The sequence below is a fragment of the Lactuca virosa genome, chromosome 2 (genome assembly GCF_052849685.1).
Source record: "Lactuca virosa cultivar CGN04683 chromosome 2, Lactuca_virosa_CGN04683_v6, whole genome shotgun sequence".
NCBI classification, from domain to species: Eukaryota; Viridiplantae; Streptophyta; class Magnoliopsida; order Asterales; family Asteraceae; genus Lactuca; species Lactuca virosa.
Window position 1 is genome coordinate 170,700,787 of NC_136427.1, and position 21,708 is coordinate 170,722,494.

The 21,708-nt window shown below is 34.8% G+C and overlaps 1 protein-coding gene and 1 non-coding gene across 2 annotated transcripts; one reads left to right on the top strand and one right to left on the bottom strand.

The window, feature by feature from the left end:
* Positions 1-1,717: 1,717 nt before the first annotated feature.
* On the top strand, positions 1,718-1,823 carry LOC145162037 (small nucleolar RNA R71). Its single transcript, XR_013738892.1, has one exon. It is a non-coding gene; the product is annotated as a small nucleolar RNA R71 (small nucleolar RNA).
* Positions 1,824-12,173: 10,350 nt separating this feature from the next.
* LOC145159724 (leucine-rich repeat receptor protein kinase HPCA1-like) lies at positions 12,174-20,305 on the bottom strand. Its single transcript, XM_079078753.1, has 19 exons — positions 20,187-20,305; positions 19,941-20,067; positions 19,751-19,822; positions 19,602-19,676; positions 19,432-19,503; positions 17,695-17,856; positions 17,503-17,577; positions 17,344-17,415; positions 17,125-17,196; positions 16,978-17,046; positions 16,800-16,874; positions 16,598-16,669; positions 16,021-16,155; positions 15,033-15,517; positions 14,477-14,644; positions 13,862-13,998; positions 13,574-13,793; positions 13,097-13,332; positions 12,174-12,830 (listed from the first exon to the last, which is right to left on the bottom strand). The coding sequence occupies exons 1-19, from the start codon at positions 20,260-20,262 to the stop codon at positions 12,351-12,353; spliced, it is 2,880 nt and encodes a 959-aa protein (XP_078934879.1). The 5' UTR covers positions 20,263-20,305; the 3' UTR covers positions 12,174-12,350.
* Between the last annotated feature and the right edge of the window lie 1,403 nt (positions 20,306-21,708).

Here is a 21,708-nt window from a genome sequence, read left to right on the forward strand (position 1 = left end):
CATGATACGTGTCCTTCGTCCGTAGTACGTTGGGCGTACGGCTTTGGTCCGACCTCGAAGTTTGTGCCTAAAACTTCAAAAATTCATATCTTTCGCGTACGAGCTCCATTTTTGACGTTCTTTATATCCACGCGTAGGTGAGATTATACTCTACACTTTCGTTTGGATTCCGTTGGTTAATTTTGAATTTATTTTTAATATTATATTTTTAACAGGCCGGGACAAGAAAAGTACGTTAAAAATTCATAACTTCTTCATCTGATGTCCGTTTTCGTCTGTCTTTCTACCGTTGAACTACTATTGACGAGATCTTCGATTCTCGTTTAGATTGTGTCAACTAAAAGTTGTTCAATCTATAATTCGAATTTCGAGTTGCACACTGCTATGCCGATTCTTAGAAAAATCATAACTTCCTAATACGAAGTTAGATTTAGACATTCATTTTTATGAAAGTTCTCGGTTTAACGAATACTAAGACTTTCATTTAGATCACAAAGGCTAAAAAGTAGTTTATCGTAAACTCACTTTTTACGTCATATGGCGTCGTGCCGGTTCTGTCGCGAAACTTCAATAAGTCATAACTTCTTCGTTATAACTCGAATTTCAGTGAGGTTTTCGCCTAAATGTTTCTAACGAGATAATTTACAACTTTTAATAACATTAGTTTTACTTATTTCCAACTTAAATGTTATATATCGTTAATTTTGATAATTGACTTTTGATTGGAATCTCATAAGACTTCCGATACTTCCCGAATGATTCTAAACATAGTTTTACTTCAAATCTCATAAAACTATCTTGTTAGAACGCAATGCTCAAAACCATATAATATTTAATAATATTCATTTTTAAACTAACAAAACACGATAACTGAACGTGTATGTTACAAATGGGTTCTGCTAGTTATAAATGGAAATTTAAGAGGTGGATGATACAGATTTGCAGGAGGAAATTCAGAAAGTTTTCAAGCGGCCACGTCGTGGGAGTACTCTCGCCATGTCATGGGACCTGGACAGAACTAGTTTTCTATTTTGATCCTTCTTCTTTGGTCTATTGGTCGAGATGCTTTTTGATTGTCTCTAGGAGCACCAGATTCGTTGTTTTTCTCCATCTTTAGTTGTAATAGCCAACACATGAGCCTTCGAGTTTGTACCAAAATTATTTGAATTCGTTCCCAACAAATGATCATGAATGAGCTTGGCTAGTTTCCAAACTTGTGGTTCGATATTCACAATAGATGCTTGTTGATTTCTCAAAGTGGCATCTGTATTTTCATGCCTCTTCTCACTAGCCTCCATGAATATATTTAACATGGAATTGAGATTGGGTTTCTTCTTGAATTGCATTTGTTCTTTTTGGTAGAAACGACACCCTTGTTGTCAAATCACAATCTTTTGTATGATATGGTCTGCTACATTTGTCGCATCCCACTAGAACCACATGAATTGATTTCCCTATCTTTGTGATTCTTCTATCCATGGAATCGAGCTTTGCAATTATAAAAGCAACATTGTCTTGACCTCCATATACAATCGATTTTCCTCTTGTAACATCCTCCATTGGGTTGTGGTATTCTTTTGAATGCTTTGCAAATTCTTCAATAAGAGATTTGTTGGTAGCCTGATATTTCTTTTTCATGTGCCCTTGGGAACCGAGAAGTTTCCTTCTTCTCACATTTATCCCATCATAGAAAGTTGTAATCTCTTGTTTCACATTTAAATCATGTTGAGGGAAATTTCTTAACATTCCTTGTAGCACTCCCATGTTTCGTATAACGACTCCCCATCATTTTGTTGGAAGTTAGCGATGTTCTTCTTTAATTTAGCTATCCTTGAGGGTGGACTAAATTGTTGAATAAATTCCATATTCAAATTTGCCTATGTCATGATAGCTCTTAGTGGGAGTGATTTCAGCCAATCTTCGCATTCTTAAAATGATCGCGTCCTTGGTGACATTAGGAGCATTAAAATAGTTTTCTATCTCCAACACCTCATCAATGTGCTTGTATGTGTCTTCACGATTCTTCCCAAAGAGTGGTATATCTTTGAGCATGCTAAGGATGTGTCCTTTAAGCCTAAAATTGGTTGCAGCCGGAGTTTCAGGTGGCACAAGACATGACCCATTGTCATCTTGTATACGTCTATTGTACTCCTCTATTGTCATAGTAGTTATGTCCCCCCTTGCATTGTCATCAAGCACAAAGATAAAAATAAAGACCAAAATGCAATACCAACAACCAATATTATGTACATCCTGTATACACTTATTGTACTCCTCCATCGTCATAGTAGTTATGTCCGCCCTTGCGTTGTCGGTTTCGCTCTTGTCGTCTTCTTCTGAGTCACTCTTGGTTTTTGGTTCGTATCCTGTTCCTTTCTTGTCTAGAGTCTTTTCAAAACTTGATACGTTGTCGGATTTGAGACCGCTAGTAGAATCACCTTTCTTTTTGACCTTTTTCTTGTGGAATTCAGATTCTGGATCGTCGAAAGGTGGCATAATTTTGAAGGCTGATCCCATGGTAATATACTACTGAAACAAATTAAAGAAACACACATAACATGAATAAAAATGAAATAAAATAAAATCTGAAACCTTGGTTTCCACACCATGGCAATATAGTGGCCACGCCGTGTAAACTGAATTCTTAGAAAAATAAAAACAATCAAAAAGATAAATTTTTGCGGATTTAACCCCAAAAAAAGGATCAATTAACTAATAGAAAATAAAATTTAACTAAAATAAGTTGTTCCCCGATAACGGTGAAAAGCTTTATGTGTTTTATATAACCACACAAAAACTTTCAATTTATGTCCTAATTAATCGACTCAGCTAAAACATAAATAGGCAGCGTACCTAGTCATGTAGTAGTAAAATTGAGTAAGCAGGGAATCAATCACAGAGAACAGTATTATAATTAAGAAAATATTGCTAGTAATTAACCTAAATAAACAAAATTCAAAATGAGGTTTTTTATTTGATTTTTCAAGTTTAGAAAAACTTAATTCAAACAATCACTAAAAATACCTTTTTAAACTAAAGCAACAACTAGAAAATGAGGTTTAATCAAGAATTGAAAGATACTCCCGTTTACCTTCGAATCCCCCCTTTTCCTATGGTTAACTTAAAGCAATGGATTAATTTTGTTGGTCACCAAATTAAAAGTTATTAATTATCATGATCAGAGTAACTAGTGTATGTCACTTTATGAAATTTAACCCCATTGATCATGCAAGTCAAGTACACCCAATTGATTTAAGGATATATTTGGCTATTGATGAATAAATCTAAAATTATTTATCTATGCTCAAAATAAACATATAAGCATATATTATGATCAAATAATACTTTCTAACACAATTAAGCTACTAGTTTACCACGTATACTATCATGTGATCAATCTCTAGCTCTAGCAATTTAGTGATCATAAACAATTAGGAAAAAAAGTTCATGCAATCAATGGCCACTTAACCACACAAAAATTAAGGACAAAAGCAATTAAGATAAGAAGTTTAACATGATAAGATATTCATCTATCAAACATAAGCTAAATCCAACTTCAATAATCCAAAAAACAGAAATTAACACATAATATTATGGTTCATCTAATCTAAACAAGAGCAAAGGGTTATTAGCCCATGATTACAAAAGATAAAGCCATAATCAAATAGTAGGATAGATTAAACATTGTAAAACTATACAAACCGAATGATTTAATGTGGATCTTTACTCAAATCTATTTAGTTCTGTTTCTCCAATCAAAATCAGATCTCCAAGGGTTCTTGGTTGCTTCTGGTCGAAAATCTCAGCTGCTCTTTACACATGCACATACAAATTTTAACCTAAAAGCCAATATTTATATCTGCCAAATGATGAATTCCACCACTACTACAAAATACCTTTTTAATGACACGCATTGCATGTCATAAAATCCACAGATAACACACAAATGTGTGTTAATGAAGGCCCTATCGTAAAGGAAGACGACATGGTTTTGCGTGTCGTAAACTTACGACGCACATTTACAACACATTGTATATCAAGGAAGGCCCTGTCATAAAGAAATATGACATACATTTGTGTCATAAACTTACAACCCACATTTACGACATGCATTACAATCATTAAAGCCCCTGTCATAAATGAAGATGACACACATTTGCGTGTCATAAACTTCAACAACCATTTACGACGTGCCTTTAGGATACTCATTTACGCATAATACAAAAGTATGGAAACAAATATATAGCAAAACAATCAATTTAAACCAATAACATCATGTCTAACAAGTTATCAAAGAATTGTAATACACTAATATTAAGGGGATCCGATAGTACATTGTTATTAAGGGATTTCCCTAACTGTATAATGTAATACTGCATTGCTATTAAGGGACACCTTCTTGCTTCACATATCATGTCAAAAAATCCTTCATGTCATTGGTTTGCCACCTGGTGTACCAGGTAAAAATGTTGAACTTGGTGTCATGGGCGGCTATCCATCAGTCATGGATGGCAAGTAATGGCTTGAAGCAGTAGTTGAAACAAAAAAAACTTTTTATTAATCACACAATCAACAACCTTTAGAAGTTCATTAGAATGCATATATATGTGCTAACAGATGTGACCTGCCTCTTTCAAATTGTATAACCATATGAAGTTTAGAGATATAAAAGTTGAATGCATACATTCCCCATTGTGTTTTGGTTGGTCTTTTTTCATTTCCTTAGTTTGTGTTCATCGTTATAATCAAGTGCAAGTATTAAATCCCCGAGTTTGCATACATAAGCCTTAATATATGAAAATACAATAAATGAAAAGATTAAATATAATAAAAATTTATCTATTAAGAACGTAATACTTAAGGGTTGTTACTTTAATAAAAAGGCTGGTCATTAGCTGACAATACAACTTCTAGATGTAATACATGTGTGTGTTGAATCAACAGTAAATGGAAGTGGAATGTTAAAATTTAATATGTTTATCAAAGTAGAATGCTATAATTGGATAGGGGTTATTTATTTTTGACATAATGAACTCTGATCTAGGCAGCTTTATGTTACCAAAGGTGAAGACTATATATATAAAGATGAAGAAAAAGTTACTTTTAAAAATTAATTTTGTAATTTCTGCTAAAACAAATTCGTAAAAAAAGTGTAAAACCATATATCTAAAGAAAAGTTACTTTTATAAAATTACAAAAAAGGTGAAGAAAAAGCTTGGAGAAAGTTACAAAAAATGTTAGGACCCCAAGAAAATTTAAACATTTTAGTATATATATATATATATATATATATATATATATATATATATATATATATATATATATATATATATATATATATATATTGAAATTACCGCTACCATAGTTATACGTTGCTATATACCCGATAACCACATATCGTCGTCTCGTTATGCTATTTGCTATAGCCATTACTATTTTCGCTATCAATAACACCGGACAAGACACGACAAAAATAACATAATAAAATTATTAGTTTATTTAATTAATATTAATCATATATAACACGGAAAACACAACAAATACATGCTAAATCGTGTCAATTTCATGTCGAATTTTTAACACAAATACGGGTTTTGATTACGCCCCAATTTTGTTATGTGTCATGTATTTTTGTGATGTCGTGTCATCGATTGACACCTATATATCAACGAAACATGAACTACAAGATAAGAACGAGACAGGCTTGTTCTTTAACTCTTACCAAAAATGGAAGATCGGCCATAATTGTAGTCAACGTGAACTAAGCATAATTTTACCCTTGGATGATGAGGAAGACATAGAGGGAGAAATCAAAAGCGTGAAGGAACCAACAATTTAAGTATGTTTCATCTCATTTATGGGAATCATGAAACCAAATACAATAAAGTTATTAGGAACCGTATCATGAGAGAAGGTGGTGGTTATGATCGACTTAGGAGCCACCAAGAACTTCATCTCCATTGATGCTATGGAGAAAATAAAAATTCCGTTGACAACTATTGGTGGGTTTGGGGTTTTGCTAAGAACGAGTACCACATTACAAGGCAAATGGGAATGTAAAGAAGTAAAGTTGAAATGGTAGGGGCTAGAAGTTATAAAAGATTTTCTTCCATTAACACGTGGAAACTCCGACAATATTTTGAAACTTGGTCACATGACAACCAATTGGAGAACCTAATTAATGAAATTTACATTTAGGGAATCAAAACAGTAATCAAGGGGGATCCTTTCTTGGAGTGTGTAAAAGTCTCACTTAAAAACATGATTCGAACGTTAAGGAATTCTTGTGGAGGGTTTTTAATTCAATTCAACCGAGCGGAGGAAGGCATGATATCAAGAGTAGACCATGTAGTACCTCCTTTTCTTCTTACCATGCTAAATGAGTATAATGGTTCATTTGAGATACCAACGAGCCTTACATCTAAGCGGTGAACAAGAGCATGCCATCATCCTAAAAGACGGTACCGACCCAGTGAGTGTAAGAGCCTATTGCTAACCTCAAATTCAGAACGATAAAACCAATAGATTGACTTAGGAAACGCTACAAAATGGTGTCATTCAAGCATTAACTAAACCCTTTTCTGGCCCAATTTGCTTGTAAAAAGGAACAACTCGTAGAGCTTTTGTGTTGATTATTGAGCCCTTAATCAATAAGTACCCCATCCCAATCATTGAAGAATTGTTGGACAAGTTGTCCGGGTCAACTATGTTTACCAAGCTTGACTTAAAGTCAAGTTACTATCAGATAAGATTCAAGGAAGATGATGCGGCTAAAACCGCATTCAAGATCCATGAAGGCCACTGAATTTTTAGTGATGCCATTTGGGCTCACTAATTCTCTGATGACGTTTCCATCAATGAAGTATTCAAACCATTTTTGAGGAAATTTGTCTTTTTCTTTTTGACAACATCCTTGTCAACACTCAAACATGAGAACAACATCTAGACCATTTACAGCAAGTGTTGGGAAAGTTGAGATAACATCAAGAACAACAACATTACCCCAATCCCATACAAATGGGGTAAGGGGGAGGTATGATGGTCGGTAGTCCCAACCATAAGGTTGGGGAACTGCTTCCGTAGAGGACCTTTGGCAAAACAAAATTTATCAAATACATATACAAATAAGAATATAGAGATAATAAATTCTTATAGTCATACCTATATTGGGTGAACGTGTATAAAAAGCCTTGCATATGAAACATTAGTTCTAAAAAAAGGAGCGCGAGAAGTGAGGTAAGGGTCAACATTAAAACAAACATAAATAAATTAGTTGAAACATATATCCTAAATTGAGAGAGCCTCAGTTGTATGCAAATCAGGATAAGAGTAAGTTTGATTATGTGGCTTATTTAGGCCATGTAGTGTCTAAAACCGGAGTTACAATGAATCAGGATCAAAATTATGCAATGTTGGAATCGGCGTTCCCATAAACATCAATGAATTAAGGGGATTCCTAGGGTTGACAGGACACTATTAGATGTTTATTATTTGGAATGCAGCCGTATCAGCTCCTTAAGAGTAAACGGTGTGGGCAACGCCCATATTCGCTTTTGTGACGTGGCTAGACAAAAACGCCGTGGTCATGGCTAAACACCGCCCCCATTTCGTTTTTGTCCGTTACATTGCTCTCCGTTGCCCACATAACGATACGTAACACCAGTGAACAGTCTTATTTTTGACCGTTGGTGAACTGTTATTATGTAAATTTTTTTTTTATTTTACATATAAATACACACACATACATAATTTTTTTAAACACACAATCTTCTCTCATCTTGATACTTCTTTCAACTTTAAAAAAAACCACTTTTCCTTCCAACCAAATATGCAGCAAAACTTGAACACCTTTCCTCTAAACACAAACACATCCGTCCCAATGGGGTTCGCACAATACATGAGTTACATGAACCTACTCAACTCAAACTCACCACAAATACCACTTCTAAAGAACTTTTTTAATCCGAACTCAACCCAATGCAATTTCCTACAGCCCCTTACATGCAACAAAACCTAAGTCTTCAACGAAACCTTTTCAGTGCTTTCGATTCCATGCAACAAACAACCACACAACCACACAACCACCACCAGAAACTGTTCCCGAAACACAAGCGGGAGGCAGTTGGAAATGGAGCGGGAAAGGGAAAGGGAAAAGGAAAAGGAAAGGGAAGGCAGTCGTCGAAACTGAAGAAAAACCTCCATTATGGTGGACACTGAAGGAGGAGTACACGTTGGCGGTGGCATGATGTGGGACTTTAAAGAGTTCAACTGTTAGAAATGATATGCGAAGAATTGGGTTTCGGGAAGTCGTGCTCGGCAAATTCCTCGCGCTTATGAAGAAACAACCATATCGCAATATCGATATTCTTAGTAGCAAGTGGACTCCGATCAATCGCCGTTGCACGTGCACCAAGTTTAGTGGGATTTTCATGAGACTAGAAGCGCAAAAGCAAAGTGGTGCAAATGATTTTGATGTGTACAAAGCTGCACGAGAACAATATCAAGTCAAAATGGGACACAGTTTCGAGTTTGAAAAAATATGGGAGATTGTTAGGCAAGATCCAAAATAGATTAAGGCGTTAACATCGTCGGGGTCACAATCAAAGAGGTCTCGCAATTCTCGTTAGTCTGACGTTTACGACGCACGAACTACCATCGACCTCAACGCCGACATGAATAACATTCCCGACGACATCGAAGAGATCTCCCCCTTACGTTGACCGATCGGATGTGATAAAGCGAAACGTGCTCAACGTCATGCGGACGAAACTGATAGAAGGGCACAAGAGTTGGTGGAAATGAAACAAAGTTCGACCAACACAATCTGATTGCCCAACAAAAGGTTGGTGTGTAACGTGAGTAGTTGGAGTTTCTTCGTAATCAAGCGGAGAAAGATAGATCAGGATTTAACAATTCTCCTAACTACCAAAGAAAATATGGGACCACGAAAAACACGAGTGCTCCGGAAGATGAAGGAGATGACCGGAAAGAAATATTCGGAAGTGTGTGTAATGTTATTTTAAGTTTTTAAAAGTTATGGTTAATCTAGGATTTAATTAAATTGCATGTTTCATTTTATTTAAAAATAATTCAACATGATTAAAAAAAAATAAATTGAAAAAAGGAAAAAGAAAGAAAGAAATGATGACAGGGGAAGTTGAGAGTGTTATAACTAATTGCTCATTTTCTCCATTTGGTGTTATAACACCATTTTGACATGACATGTGAGATGTCTATCTTTTAGGTGTGATAACTAGTTGTCCACTCACTTATTAAAAAAAGGGGCAGTTTCACCGGTTAACTCAAGGTACCGCATCTTCCCAGCAACTCAAAATAGCCTTGAAAACGACTGGGTCAGGAGATGCCGTTTTTTCTCTAGCATTTATCCTCGAAACAAATGCGATACTATTTAATCGGGAGACGATTTATCATTAAATTGACCAGAAAAATCTTAAATTTCTGTTGGATCAAAAAGAAATCGTGAGTGAGTATAAAACATGGCTATATAAACAGATGGGTTTTGACTTCGAAATACAACACAAGACGGGGACATCTAACAAGGTAGTCAACACCCTATATTACCGAATGGTGGAATTTAGTAGATTTCACTCATCTTGAAATTTTCTACTAAACCAGTATATGAAGAAATAATAGCAGATTTCTTCATAAAACGTGTTGTGGAAGAATTAAAAACTTTAGATAAGCAACCGACAAGGTCTATACTGGAACCAGGGCGGTTGTACTACAAGGGAAGATTGGTAATACTAAAAGACTCGACATATATTCCTAAGCTACTATATGAATATCATAACATAGCTATAGGAGGTCATTTGGGGGAGTTAAAAACTTACCAAAAATTGGTTGCAGAGTGACACCGTGTTATCCTCAATAGATGAATAACTCCAAGGGCGAGATGCAGTTAATCATGAATTAAAATTCAACAATTTGAAGGATCAAGAAAACATGAAGATTAAGGAAGTAAAAATTGAAGGGATGTGTTTTTTAAAGAAGGAGACCGAGTATACTTGAAGTTACAGCCTTTCCAACAAATCATCATTAGCAAAACGTCCCTATGAGAAATTAGCACCATGGTTTTACTGACCCATTACAATATTTAATAGTGCGAGAGATTTTTATTTTTTTTGCAGTACCTTCAAAAAACCCCCTTATTAAATATCTACAACATCAAAAAATAAAAGAATCGCATCATAAAATTGCTTTGTTAGTATGGTTTCCCAAAATCGCTCCATTAAAGCATTTTCTGATGTGGTTTCGTGAAACCGCACCAAAAAATCATGTGGAAACCGCCCCAAAAAACAATTACAACCACACCAAAAATAATTCGTACTAAAAAAACACTGAACCGGACAAAAAAACAATTCGCACTAAAAAATATTGAACCGCACCATTAATCTTTCCTCTAAAAATTTCATTCGAATTTTTCATTTCACACTAGATCCCTTCAAATTCCGTTCAAAATTTTCATGTTTTTCAAAGTTTTCATTCAATCTTCCCTCTTTTATATAACGTTGGTGATGCAGTCTCTTCTTATAATTATAGATTTGTCGATTCAATGTTTGAAAACACATGTGAGGTATGTCTATTATTTATCTTCTTTTCATTAATGACATTTGTGACTCCATTTTTCTTTTATTAATTGTAAATAGATGTCCTATTTTAAGTTTTAACGATTTTTTCTTGTTCTGAATCTCTGAATCTCTTCAGATGTCTCTTCTTCCGTGATATATCTCCAAAAAAGAATCCAAAGACTTATGATGTTTGCTTCAATGACTTTCAATCAATGGGTATGGAGCTAGGTTTTGCAGAGTGAGTTTTAAGATGTTGTCGAAAAAGAAATTGGAAACAACTTCGATGAAATGTGATTTCCCAAGAATAAATTTTTAATTTGTAGAGAAAAATAAATTGTAGAGATTGAAACCACTCTTTTTGGAGAAAAAGAAATTACGATTGAACCTTTGAATGAAAAACACTCACCGAACATACCTAAATACAAGAAAATAAAGCTTCATAAGTAGCGTGATGTGCATCAATGGTGAACCTGTTAATTGGTGCAGTTTTAGCTAGCTATTTTTTGAGGCGGTTTTGACTATTTTTTGTGCGACTTTGTCTATATTTTTAGGCAGTTTTGGCTATTTTTTGGAGCGATTTTGGCTATTTTTTGAGGCGGTTTTGGCTATTTTTTTGTGCGATTTTGGCTATTTTTTGGTGCAGTTTTGGTTATTTTTGGTGCGGTTTTGGAACCGCACCATTAAATAAAGGTATTTTTTGATGCGATATTTTTTGGTACGGTTAAATACCCGCATCAATTAATCATTTTAACCGCATCAACAAATGCTTTCTGTACTAGTGTGGGTAAGGTGGCCTATGGTATGCAGTTGCCAGAAACCTATCGTATACAACTTATTTTTCCAACCTATTTTTCATGTATCCCAACTGAAGTTAGCTATTAGAAATTAGAATAGTTCCACTAAATTGCCCCCTATTAGAAATTAGAATAGTTCCACTAAATTGCCCTCTCAGTTACCCCCACCAATCAGTACATATCCATAAATGAGGATTGATTTGGATTTTTATATCATTTTGTGATTCAAAGTTTTAGTAGAAACCGGATTTTTTTTTTTAGATTTGGGTGAAATGCGAAACATTACATGAATAATTAATGTTCAACACAATTAGATTCACTTATTCTAGGAAGGTGCAAAAAGCGTAATACATCATTGGCTAAATAAAGTACGTAAGAGAAAGGGGTAGCTTGGTAAATTCAGTCTAGAAATGTTTGTAACGTGAGCAATATTTAGACAATGTTAGTGGGGAGAGAATGAGCCTGAAATTTGCTGTCTGGTATCTTTGTGGGAGAGGCTAGCATTCTCAAATTTGTTTGGTTTACCTTAAGTCTGTTTTGCAACCACTGATTTCTATTAAGTTTTCAATATTACCTTGAGTAATTTCTTTTGTTATTACATTTAAGAGTATTGGATTCATAACATCAAGAGCAGTTAAAGATTATGTGTAGTTGTGTATTAAAGAAGTTGGTTAATGATGATGATGGGGCACAACGCGCTTGTTGATTTCACCAACATAAAAGAGTATCTACAACACATAATAGGAAAACTTATATATACATACCTAAGATAAAGAAACATTATATTGAGTTTAAAATAAACACAAAAAGGATATGCATTTGTTTTATTGTTTTTATACTGCTAACATTGTATATCGTCTCTCTTATATGGATAACATACACATATATGTAGATAAATGGAGATGAAAATATCAATATAGATACAAATAAAAATATAGACAATGTAACACAGCAAAAACCAAGAATCTTACTTGGGTTGCAGCAACTTTGCAGGCAAAAAACCTCCGCTATAAGCATAAAGACTGTCATTACTATAAGGATGGTTGTAATCTGTACCGGATACTTCATAACTTGCTGAAGTTGAGGATGATGATTCAGTGCCTGGGTTAAGTCCCACCAACTCCATGATTCTCTCAAGCTCTTTTACAACTTGACTCATTGGTGGTCGTTGGTTTCCTGTCTCTTCAACACATCTTAATGACACATCCACAAACCTCTCCAAACCTTTGAGTTGGCTACTTAAACCAATGGTCGGGTCAAGGACCTCGTGTAGGCCATACAATTCTTTACTTTTGTTCATTGATTGTTTCACTTCCCTCACAATGTACTTGCCTTTCTCGATAGGGTTTCTTGCTGTTATCAATTCCAACATCACTACTCCAAAGCTATAAACATCGCTTTTTTCTGTTAATTGTTGTGTCATGTAGTACTCCGGATCCATGTACCCCTGCATTCATCAATATGGCCATACATCACTATTTAAAATTCTTATTTGACAAACTTTATAGGGTTGTGTTTAGTGATAAGGATGAGGAGGGCATTCATTTCTTTTGTCTAAACGACAAATCGAGAGCAAGTTATAGAAAAAATTGAATTTTTGTTCCATTTTGACATTATTCTAGGTCATGCCAAACGAAATGAAAGTTATGTTGTGTCTTGTGTAACAAACAAGACCGCTACGAAACAACAAAGACAAGGAGAAGTGTTACTAACCATGGTCCCTTTGACTTGAGTGGTAATATGATTCCTATTAGCATCACTCAATGGCTTCGAAAGGCCAAAATCGGCAACTTTTGCGACTAATCGTTCGTCTAATAAGATATTATTCGTTTTGACATCTCTATGTATGATGGGTGGATCAGCAAGATCATGTAAATATTGTAACCCTCTTGCTGCGCCAAGTGCTATTTTTAGCCTTCGCATCCAATCCAACCTAATCCCTGATCTCCCTACACATATCATTGTATGCTAATCTTGGTTATTTACTAATGGGAACGGACAAACTTTATAACTTATTTTCATCGTGGAGGACATCTTTGTCTATTGTAAAGAAAAGAGATTGAGATTGAGTCCTTGTCCCACGTTTTTGGGTGGAATAAAACAAAAAAAAATGCAATAATGCTTGTCTCATTGACTTTAGTTTGAGTACTAGCCACACCAAATGAAATACAACTATTATGTTATTCTTACCCGAAAGACTGTCTTTGAGGGTACCGTTCACAATATACTCATAAACCAACATTTGTTCGCCCTGATCGAAACAAAAACCAATAAGAGCCACAACATTCTTGTGATGAACTCTTGAAAGAAGCTCGATCTCAGTTTTAAACTCGAGCCCACCTTGAGTTGATCCTTGTTGGGCCCTTTTGATGGCAATTAGTTGTCCATTTGGAAGAGTTCCTTTGTATACCTACACAATATTCAAACACCGTTTAACATTTGAAATTTGGTCGAAACTATGAACAACACAAAACTAACCATCCCATATCCACCAGCTCCGATGTTATTAGTCTCAGAAAAATTTCTTGTGTACTTCTTAAGTTCTTCAAAGTTGAAAGATTTGGCTCCTTTCAACTGTGGAACACCACCACTTCCACTGGCTGGATCCCAAAGTGCTGTAAGTATTGTGCTAAATTGATTAGATCCCAAATTTATATTTTAAGTTTAAGCATTTGTTACTGACACCAGACTCGGTTTGATAAGAGAATATGTTACACTACATTTTACACTGCGTGCATTGTACCGTAACTCAAAGTGATAATTGTGAGATAAAAATTACAATTTTTTGTCCTACAACACTAAATCCCTCTATTTGTGCAAAAGTCATAAATACCCTCATCATCTTTGTCATCAAAAGTAACCTAAAATTATTATGTTGTCCTTTCCTGTATAGTTATTTTAGGTGATGAGGATGAGGAGGGCATTCTCATCTTTTGCACATACGAGAATCAAGACTAAGTTCCTATGCCACTCTTAGAGTGGGACAAAAAAATTGCAATTTTATATGCAAGACAAACACAGTACAAGGCCTTTAGGTTGTCCCATCGTGTTATACATAACGGATTAGCCCTAAAGGATTATGACCATATTTACCAAAAGGACGACTTTGTTGGGTGGCTCTTTCTGCTCGCCCTTTCTGACGAAAAGCATACACTCCGGCAACCACCAGTAATACCACAAACACACAACCACCAATTGCAGATCCTACTATGACTCCGGTGTTCGATGATTTGTGTGTTGTTCCTCCCTTGACCAGTACTTCTGTTCACAAAAACATGAATAGAGGATTGATAATTTAAAGGGTTAAATGCAATAAATAGTAACATACTTTCATGTATTTATTTATTATAGCATCATGCTTTCTTTTATTTGTATTATGGAATTGGATTTTAAAAAACCTACCCAGTTATAGCAATGTCATCCAAATACAGACTAATTTTCACGATTCTAATTGGGTAGATTTTTCATACTATAATGTTCCAATAAGAAAAAATTAGAAGCATTATATGCTATTATTGGGTATATTTATCAAAGTAGAGTGTCCTAATAAACGATAAAATTGTAAGTACGACATTGTAATGGAAGGAAATGAAAGGATAATATTGTAATATATAAATAAATGAATGTATGTTGGTATTCTATCATTTACCTGATAAGAAGTTATCGTAGTCTTGAGCAATGAAAACGTAGGTGTTAAAATCTTTTGAAGGCTTGAAAGTTTGATTGCTAAGAACAAAGCCGAGCCAAAGAATCCCGGTCCTATTGAAACTCAGTTCGCCAGATGGGAAAACTTCAAGATTTAACACAAGGTAATCATCCAAATTCCTATAAGGATTCATTAATGAAACTGAGTCGACTGGCATTTGTGTTTTTTGAAAGAATGTCATTAATGAAAGACGAAGGGATTCATAGATCGTGGTATTTCCGAGCGAAGAGAACGAAGGAGCCTTGAAGATAAATGAGCCTGTGTATGGAAACGCACATTTACAGTTGGGACTTGAAACTAGGCCTGAACCACAAGGGGTGGGAATACAGTTGTTTGGTAGTGTTGAGTATGATGTGGTAGTGTTGCTTGGAAGAGAGCAAAATTTATCTGTCACCCCCGACTCCATACATATTGGATTATCAACGAGTCTGTATATGTAAATAAACATACTTTAAACATATAAACCGAGAATAAAGAAAATAAATCACAAATAAGTGAGAGATCCATGCCCTTTATCCCATTTGTTATGCATCACAAGAAATGAGTATCGCGTCTAGGCATGGACATGTACCGATGTTAATGGGACATAATTGAATTTTTTTTTCATTTCACTGAAAATGTGGAACGAGGTGGGATAGAGACTTGCTCTCTAATTGAAAATTTTCATCCCACCCAAAAGGTGGAATAGAGTGGGATAGGGACTCGAGCTCTATCTTTCGTCTGTGCAAAAGACATAAATGTCTTCCTCATCATCGTCATCTAAATTAGCCCTAGAAAGCCTGTCCAATCTTGTCCTATTCGGTAAGCAAAGCCTTACTGTACCCATTGATCTCAGTTATACCCGATGCCGGATTTAAACTCAAAACTTCTAGTCCATTTCAACTTGAAATAAGAAATGCCTTATATGAGTGGAGAATATTTAAAAACATACATTAAACCAATTGTATATTGAAGTCGTTGGGTGAAGTCGGCAATATTGTTTGTCTGCAGATCAACACGTTGAAGTTGTGAGCTCGGGTTTAAGCCAATATTCAAGGTGCCATTTACTTGGTTGTCACTTAGATCACTGCCAAAGAACCATTGCAAGTTATTAGGTTTTAGAGGACACAACATAACAACACACCTTACAGTGCATTTAGCGTGTATTTGACTACGACTGAGAATGATATAGAGGGACAAAAATTGAAATTTTTTGTTCCCCCAAAAAATGTGGAACATGTGCAAAAGAAGTATATGCTTTGTTCATCATCAACATCAAAATAGTTTGAGAAAGTTTGTTGAGTTCGTTTGAGGACTGCATTTATGGTGCCATTTGTGGTGCATTGGACCAAAAGATTGATATCAATGAGACAAAAAAACTTGGACAGATTGATATCATTGAGACAAAAAAATTGGATAGGTACAAAAGACGTAAATGCCCTCCTCAGTTTATCTTTGAAGAAAGCTTTATAAGTGTAGTCCAGGCTAGTCATGGTATAATGCAATCATACCAATGTATATGAACTTACACATTTTGTAACTGAGGAATCTCGAACAATGCAGCAGGCAGTTGTCCTCTAAGGTTTGTATTTTGCATCTTCCTATCATAACAAAAGCCAAAAAAAAAAAAAAAATAATAATAATAATAATAATTAGCCGTTCAGCATAACAAAGTTTACTACACTTCCCTGGCTCGATTTCGGGCCAAATTATTCGAAAAACTTTGCTTACAGTGTTGTCAAAGACTTTAGAGTTGAAAACCATGAAGGGATATCCGATGGGCCAAACTTGTTGTTGCTTAAATCCCTGCACATATGAGATCACAGGAGAGTTCTTTTTTTTTTTTTTTTTTTTTTTTTTTTCCTTTTAAGCAATAATCAAACTGATACAGTGATTCCTTGGTACTTACAGATAGTTGAGGACGTTCATGCCAGTAAGGTTGGGCACCTGACCGGACAGTTTATTGTATGATAGGAACCTAGGAAACAAATGTATCCACAATCATACATCTAAATTAAATAACAGTGAACTAAGTATCTAAAGTTTTTGAATTTACATCTCAGTCACATTGATAAGATTGTTGATGTTTGATGGGACATCACCAGTCAAAGAGTTCCTATCAAGTCGTCTGATTCAAAACAACACATTTCTTGTTAAAAAGAATGATTACAATTAAAGTTTATCTCACAATATGCACAAGTACATAGTGGTTTGCTAGGTAGTTGACAAAAACCATTATGAAGCAGCTTAAAGATGGCTATACAGAGATACTCACACAACTTCCAGTGACCTAACCAGTCCGAGTGTGGAAGGGATAGGACCCGTAAGCTTGTTGTTTTCAAATAACCTGGTCAAGTAATAAAAACCCCAAGTAAGTTAACTTGTCTTAATCGTGTATGCTTTTTTGTTAATCTTTCATTTGATCGAAACATACAGATGAAGCAAACTCATATTCGAGTGGAAGATCTGAGGTGGGATATTGCCCGAAAGCTGGTTGTCTCCTAGGTGACTGAAAACAGTAAAAACAATAAGCTATCAGGGTCAATACTCAATACTAGAAAATCAGGCATACAATTTCATCGTAAGAGAGGATTTAAGCTCTGAAAGGATATAGACACAGACGTACAAGTGTTTCGCATGAGTCAACATATCAAGACCAGGCTTTATTCCATCAGAAGCTGGTATATTCCCGGTGAGCTGGTTTTCAGTGAGATCTAACCAATAAAGATTCTTAAGATTACCAATGGAAGCTGGAATTGATCCGGTGAAGCGGTTTGAGTTCAGAGATCTATAAGCACAAATCATTTAGTCAAAGATATAGGTCTAGGTATACTATTAGAAAAATAAAGTACAATGTAAAATCTGTAGCTATAGATTCGGTTGTTGTTAAAAGCAGCCAACTAATTAGGGTGCTCATTTGAATGTATAGGTTTAATCCGATTTGATTAAATGAATCTAAATTGTTTTGTTTTTCAAAACATTGATCCATATAAGTCTGAAATAAATTAAAACTTGATTTGAACCAACAAAATAATAATTCAGTTTGATCGGTTTTCACAGTTAGTTTATTAGGAGTCATTGACATTAATCCATAAAATTGTATAACTTTAACATTAGTAAGCTTGGTCTGTCAAGTTTAAATTCACATATTGTTTATTTGATGTCTTCCTAGCATGTCTGAGGTCAATTATTAATAACATATCTATAAAAAACTTTTATCACTGGATAAAAGGTTTTCGGGTCAATTATATCAATCATTTTTATTCGTCTAATTTTATTGAGTTTTATGTTTTATACAATTGACCACATTTGTTTGATACTGTTCCATTTTACTCCCCTAATTATTTTAATTTTCAAAGCTTTATTACTTGTCAACTAATTAATTTGTTTTTTGATCTCCAATATTAAATTCATAATGGTTAATGCAGGTTAACGTACGTAAATTAGTTAATTTAAAAAAAAAAGCAATAACAAATAAGATCAGTCTGATCGGTTTTAACACTTAGTTTATTAGGAGTCTTTGACATTACATAAAAGTTCATAATTGAACATTAGCAATGCTTGGTTGTCCTGTTTAAATTCACATATTATTTATTTGATGTCTTCCTAGCATGTCTGAGGTCAATTATTAATAACATATCTATAAAAAACTTTTATCATTGGATAAAAGCTTTTCGGGTCAATTATATCAATTATTGTTATTCTTCTAATTTTCTTAGTTTTATTTTATATACAATTGACCACATTTGTTTGATAATGTTCCATTTTACTCCCCTAATTATTTTAATTCTCAACGTTTTATTCTTTGTCAACTAATTAATTTGTTTTTTAATCTCCAATATGAAATATTAAATTCATAATGGTTAATGCAGGTTAACGTAGGTAAATTAGTTAATTTTAAATAATAAAAGCAATAACAAATAAGATTATAATGGAAAAAATATTAAAGTGGCAAATAAAATAAAAAAAAAGTCAGATATGAGATCAATGATTGTGAGTGTGTTTAAATAACTCAAATAAAAGAAATAAAAGCACTTGTAAATAAAAATTTACATTAATTTGATTCAAAAGTCAATGCTAATAAAGTAATAAATAACTAACGATAAATATAAAATATATAAATTAAAATAAAATAAAAATAATTGTTCTTTGGTTTGTTTGGACTATTGGTTCTTGTATAACCAAAACCAATTGCAATCCATTATAATAATTCAGTTTTTGGAATAATTCAAATATCCAAATATCCACGCCATGTAATTTAATCCAAATTGCCGAATTTAACAATTTGTTTTTATACAAATAGTGAATTACTAATGGGTACTAGTAATTAGTAATGTATTATGTATGCAAGAAACTTTCTTACAAAATGATAAGTCGTGGAAGATTTCCAATGGTGTCAGGAATTGGTCCACTGAAGCTGCAACCTACGAGAACTCTGAAACAAAGATCAAACATTTAGGTTTTAACGAACTAGCAGGGATCCCATTGCTAATACGTAATTTTGTAAGGGTGATGGAACATAAGATTACTTACAAGTTTGTTAATTTCCCCAAATTTCCGATTGCTGGAGTGAGTGATCCGGTCAAACCTGGGTTGTAAGATAGAGCTCTACAAAGAGAAACAATAGTAAAAGATTTGCTAACAAGCTCAAAATTAAACGACAATCAAACGCAGGAACTTACAGGTATTGCAATTCGACCAGCTGCCCTATGTCTCCAGGGAGCCCACCAGTTAACTGCATGCTTGTCAAATATCTGAAAAGTTTATTGAAATTAATGATGAGAAACAGGAAAACTTGTTACAAGAATCACATGAAGGTCAAAGTAGTCCCTGTGGAAATAGCCTTAGAAGGCCGAAGGCCGAAGGACTTACATGGAAGTGACACGTGAATTGGTGCACATGATGCCTTCCCAACCATCACGACATGGGTCTGAGCCCACATTCCAGCTCGGTGGTACAGTGTTCTTCCAAGCTTCCTTGAGAGCCTGTAGGGCAGCACCTATTCCATCACAAAAACGACAAATTAAACACCATAAAACTTCACAAACCCAAGCTAGGACCCTGGTGTGACTCGCCTCAAGTAAACTAGAATGGAAACAAATTTAATGAAATAATTACCATCTCGATTCTGAGCTGTTGTTATCCAAATTTGAATGAAAAAGATTATAAGTAACTGTCGGATTTTTGACCCCATCTCTGAAAGTAAAATGCAGATTTCCGAGTGGCAAGAAAAACTGATCAAACACACAAACCATATAATGCAGGTTCGTGTGACAGCGAATTCTTATGGTTGACTTGGTCTGTAGACTTATAATTATTTATATACATTATAATGAAAAGTCATCAATTGATCGATGAATATTTAAAGAGCACAAACATAGGAAAGATAAGGATGGTCAACGGGGTTGTTTGGTAATTGGTACATTCGTCAAGTTGGAGAGTAGAAAGACCAAGTTGTGTGAGTGATGTTTGGAGATTGAATCATCCAAGAATGAGCTTAACTTATATGTAGCAATATTGTCCGTTGTTGGTTCATTTAGAGCGACTAGAGTTTTTCTTTAAGCCGAATAAGTAACTACATTTCATTTTCGATCCTATTAAATCGATTCACTACAAGAATAATCACCATTAGCGGCGATGCCTTTAGCGGCGCATACGCCTTTCGCGTTGTATGTCGTCGCTAAAGGGGGTCTGTCACCGCTAATGGTATGTCGTCGCTAAAGGGGGTTTGTCACCACTAAAGGAGGGTCTGTCACCGCTAATGGTGATAAACCCAGATCCGTGTCAAAACCCAGTAGACGTTGATTTGTTCCTAATCCAACAGCTCACAATAGACGTCGTGCATAGCAATAGCGGTGACGTCTTTTGCGGTGACGACTGTCACCGCTGATACTCGAAAAAAGACCGCGATAAATTCCCTCTAAAACTCGTCGCCGCTAATTTTCGTCTCTCGCCGCTGATACGTCTTTGTTGCTGCTAATACCCATCAATTTCATTTCTCTAATACATAGCACACAGTTGATTTCCTTTCGTATTCTTCCTTCGTTTTTATCTGACTATTCCACCGGCGAATACTAACACAATCCGTCAATTTCGTCGGCTCTTATTCCAATTCCATTAATTCTGTTGACGGTTCATATCCCCTGCGACGAGGAATCGTAACACCCGCGATGATGAAGTAGAATCGGTGGTGACCACAGGTGGGTTTTCGCCACCTTCTCCATCGATTTCAATTTTATTTTCTTCTCCCACCGACTTAAGAGTCAGATTGTTGCAGCCCTCTAGATTATTGCAACATCTAGCGGGGTTTTTTCTTGTTTTGTGCCGGAATTTGGCCGGAAAGCTGCCAGAATACCGCCACCACCACCCTTCTCCACCAGATTACACAACATGGTTCCTTTATAACATATGTATTTGTGTATTTGTATTATGTGTATGTATGTATGTATTTGTATGTGTTTTTGTAAGTATGTATAATATATGTATATGTGTAACGTATGTATAAAGGCATGTATTTATGGTGAAAACAGAAAAATTATGTATTTTATATATGTGTATTTGTATTTGTATTTATAAGTGTATATATTTATATATGTATATATGTTTGTCATTTGTGATTGTAATGTATGTATAAGTGTAT

Coding starts and splice junctions, on each gene's coding strand:
- LOC145159724 (XM_079078753.1), bottom strand. CDS start 20,262: ATGGGGTCAAAAATCCGACAGTTACTTATAATCTTTTTCATTCAAATT. Junction 19,823..19,940: donor AATTCACGTGTCACTTCCAT/GTAAGTCCTTCG, acceptor TAAACTTTTCAG/ATATTTGACAAGCATGCAGT. Junction 17,578..17,694: donor TTGACTCATGCGAAACACTT/GTACGTCTGTGT, acceptor TACTGTTTTCAG/TCACCTAGGAGACAACCAGC.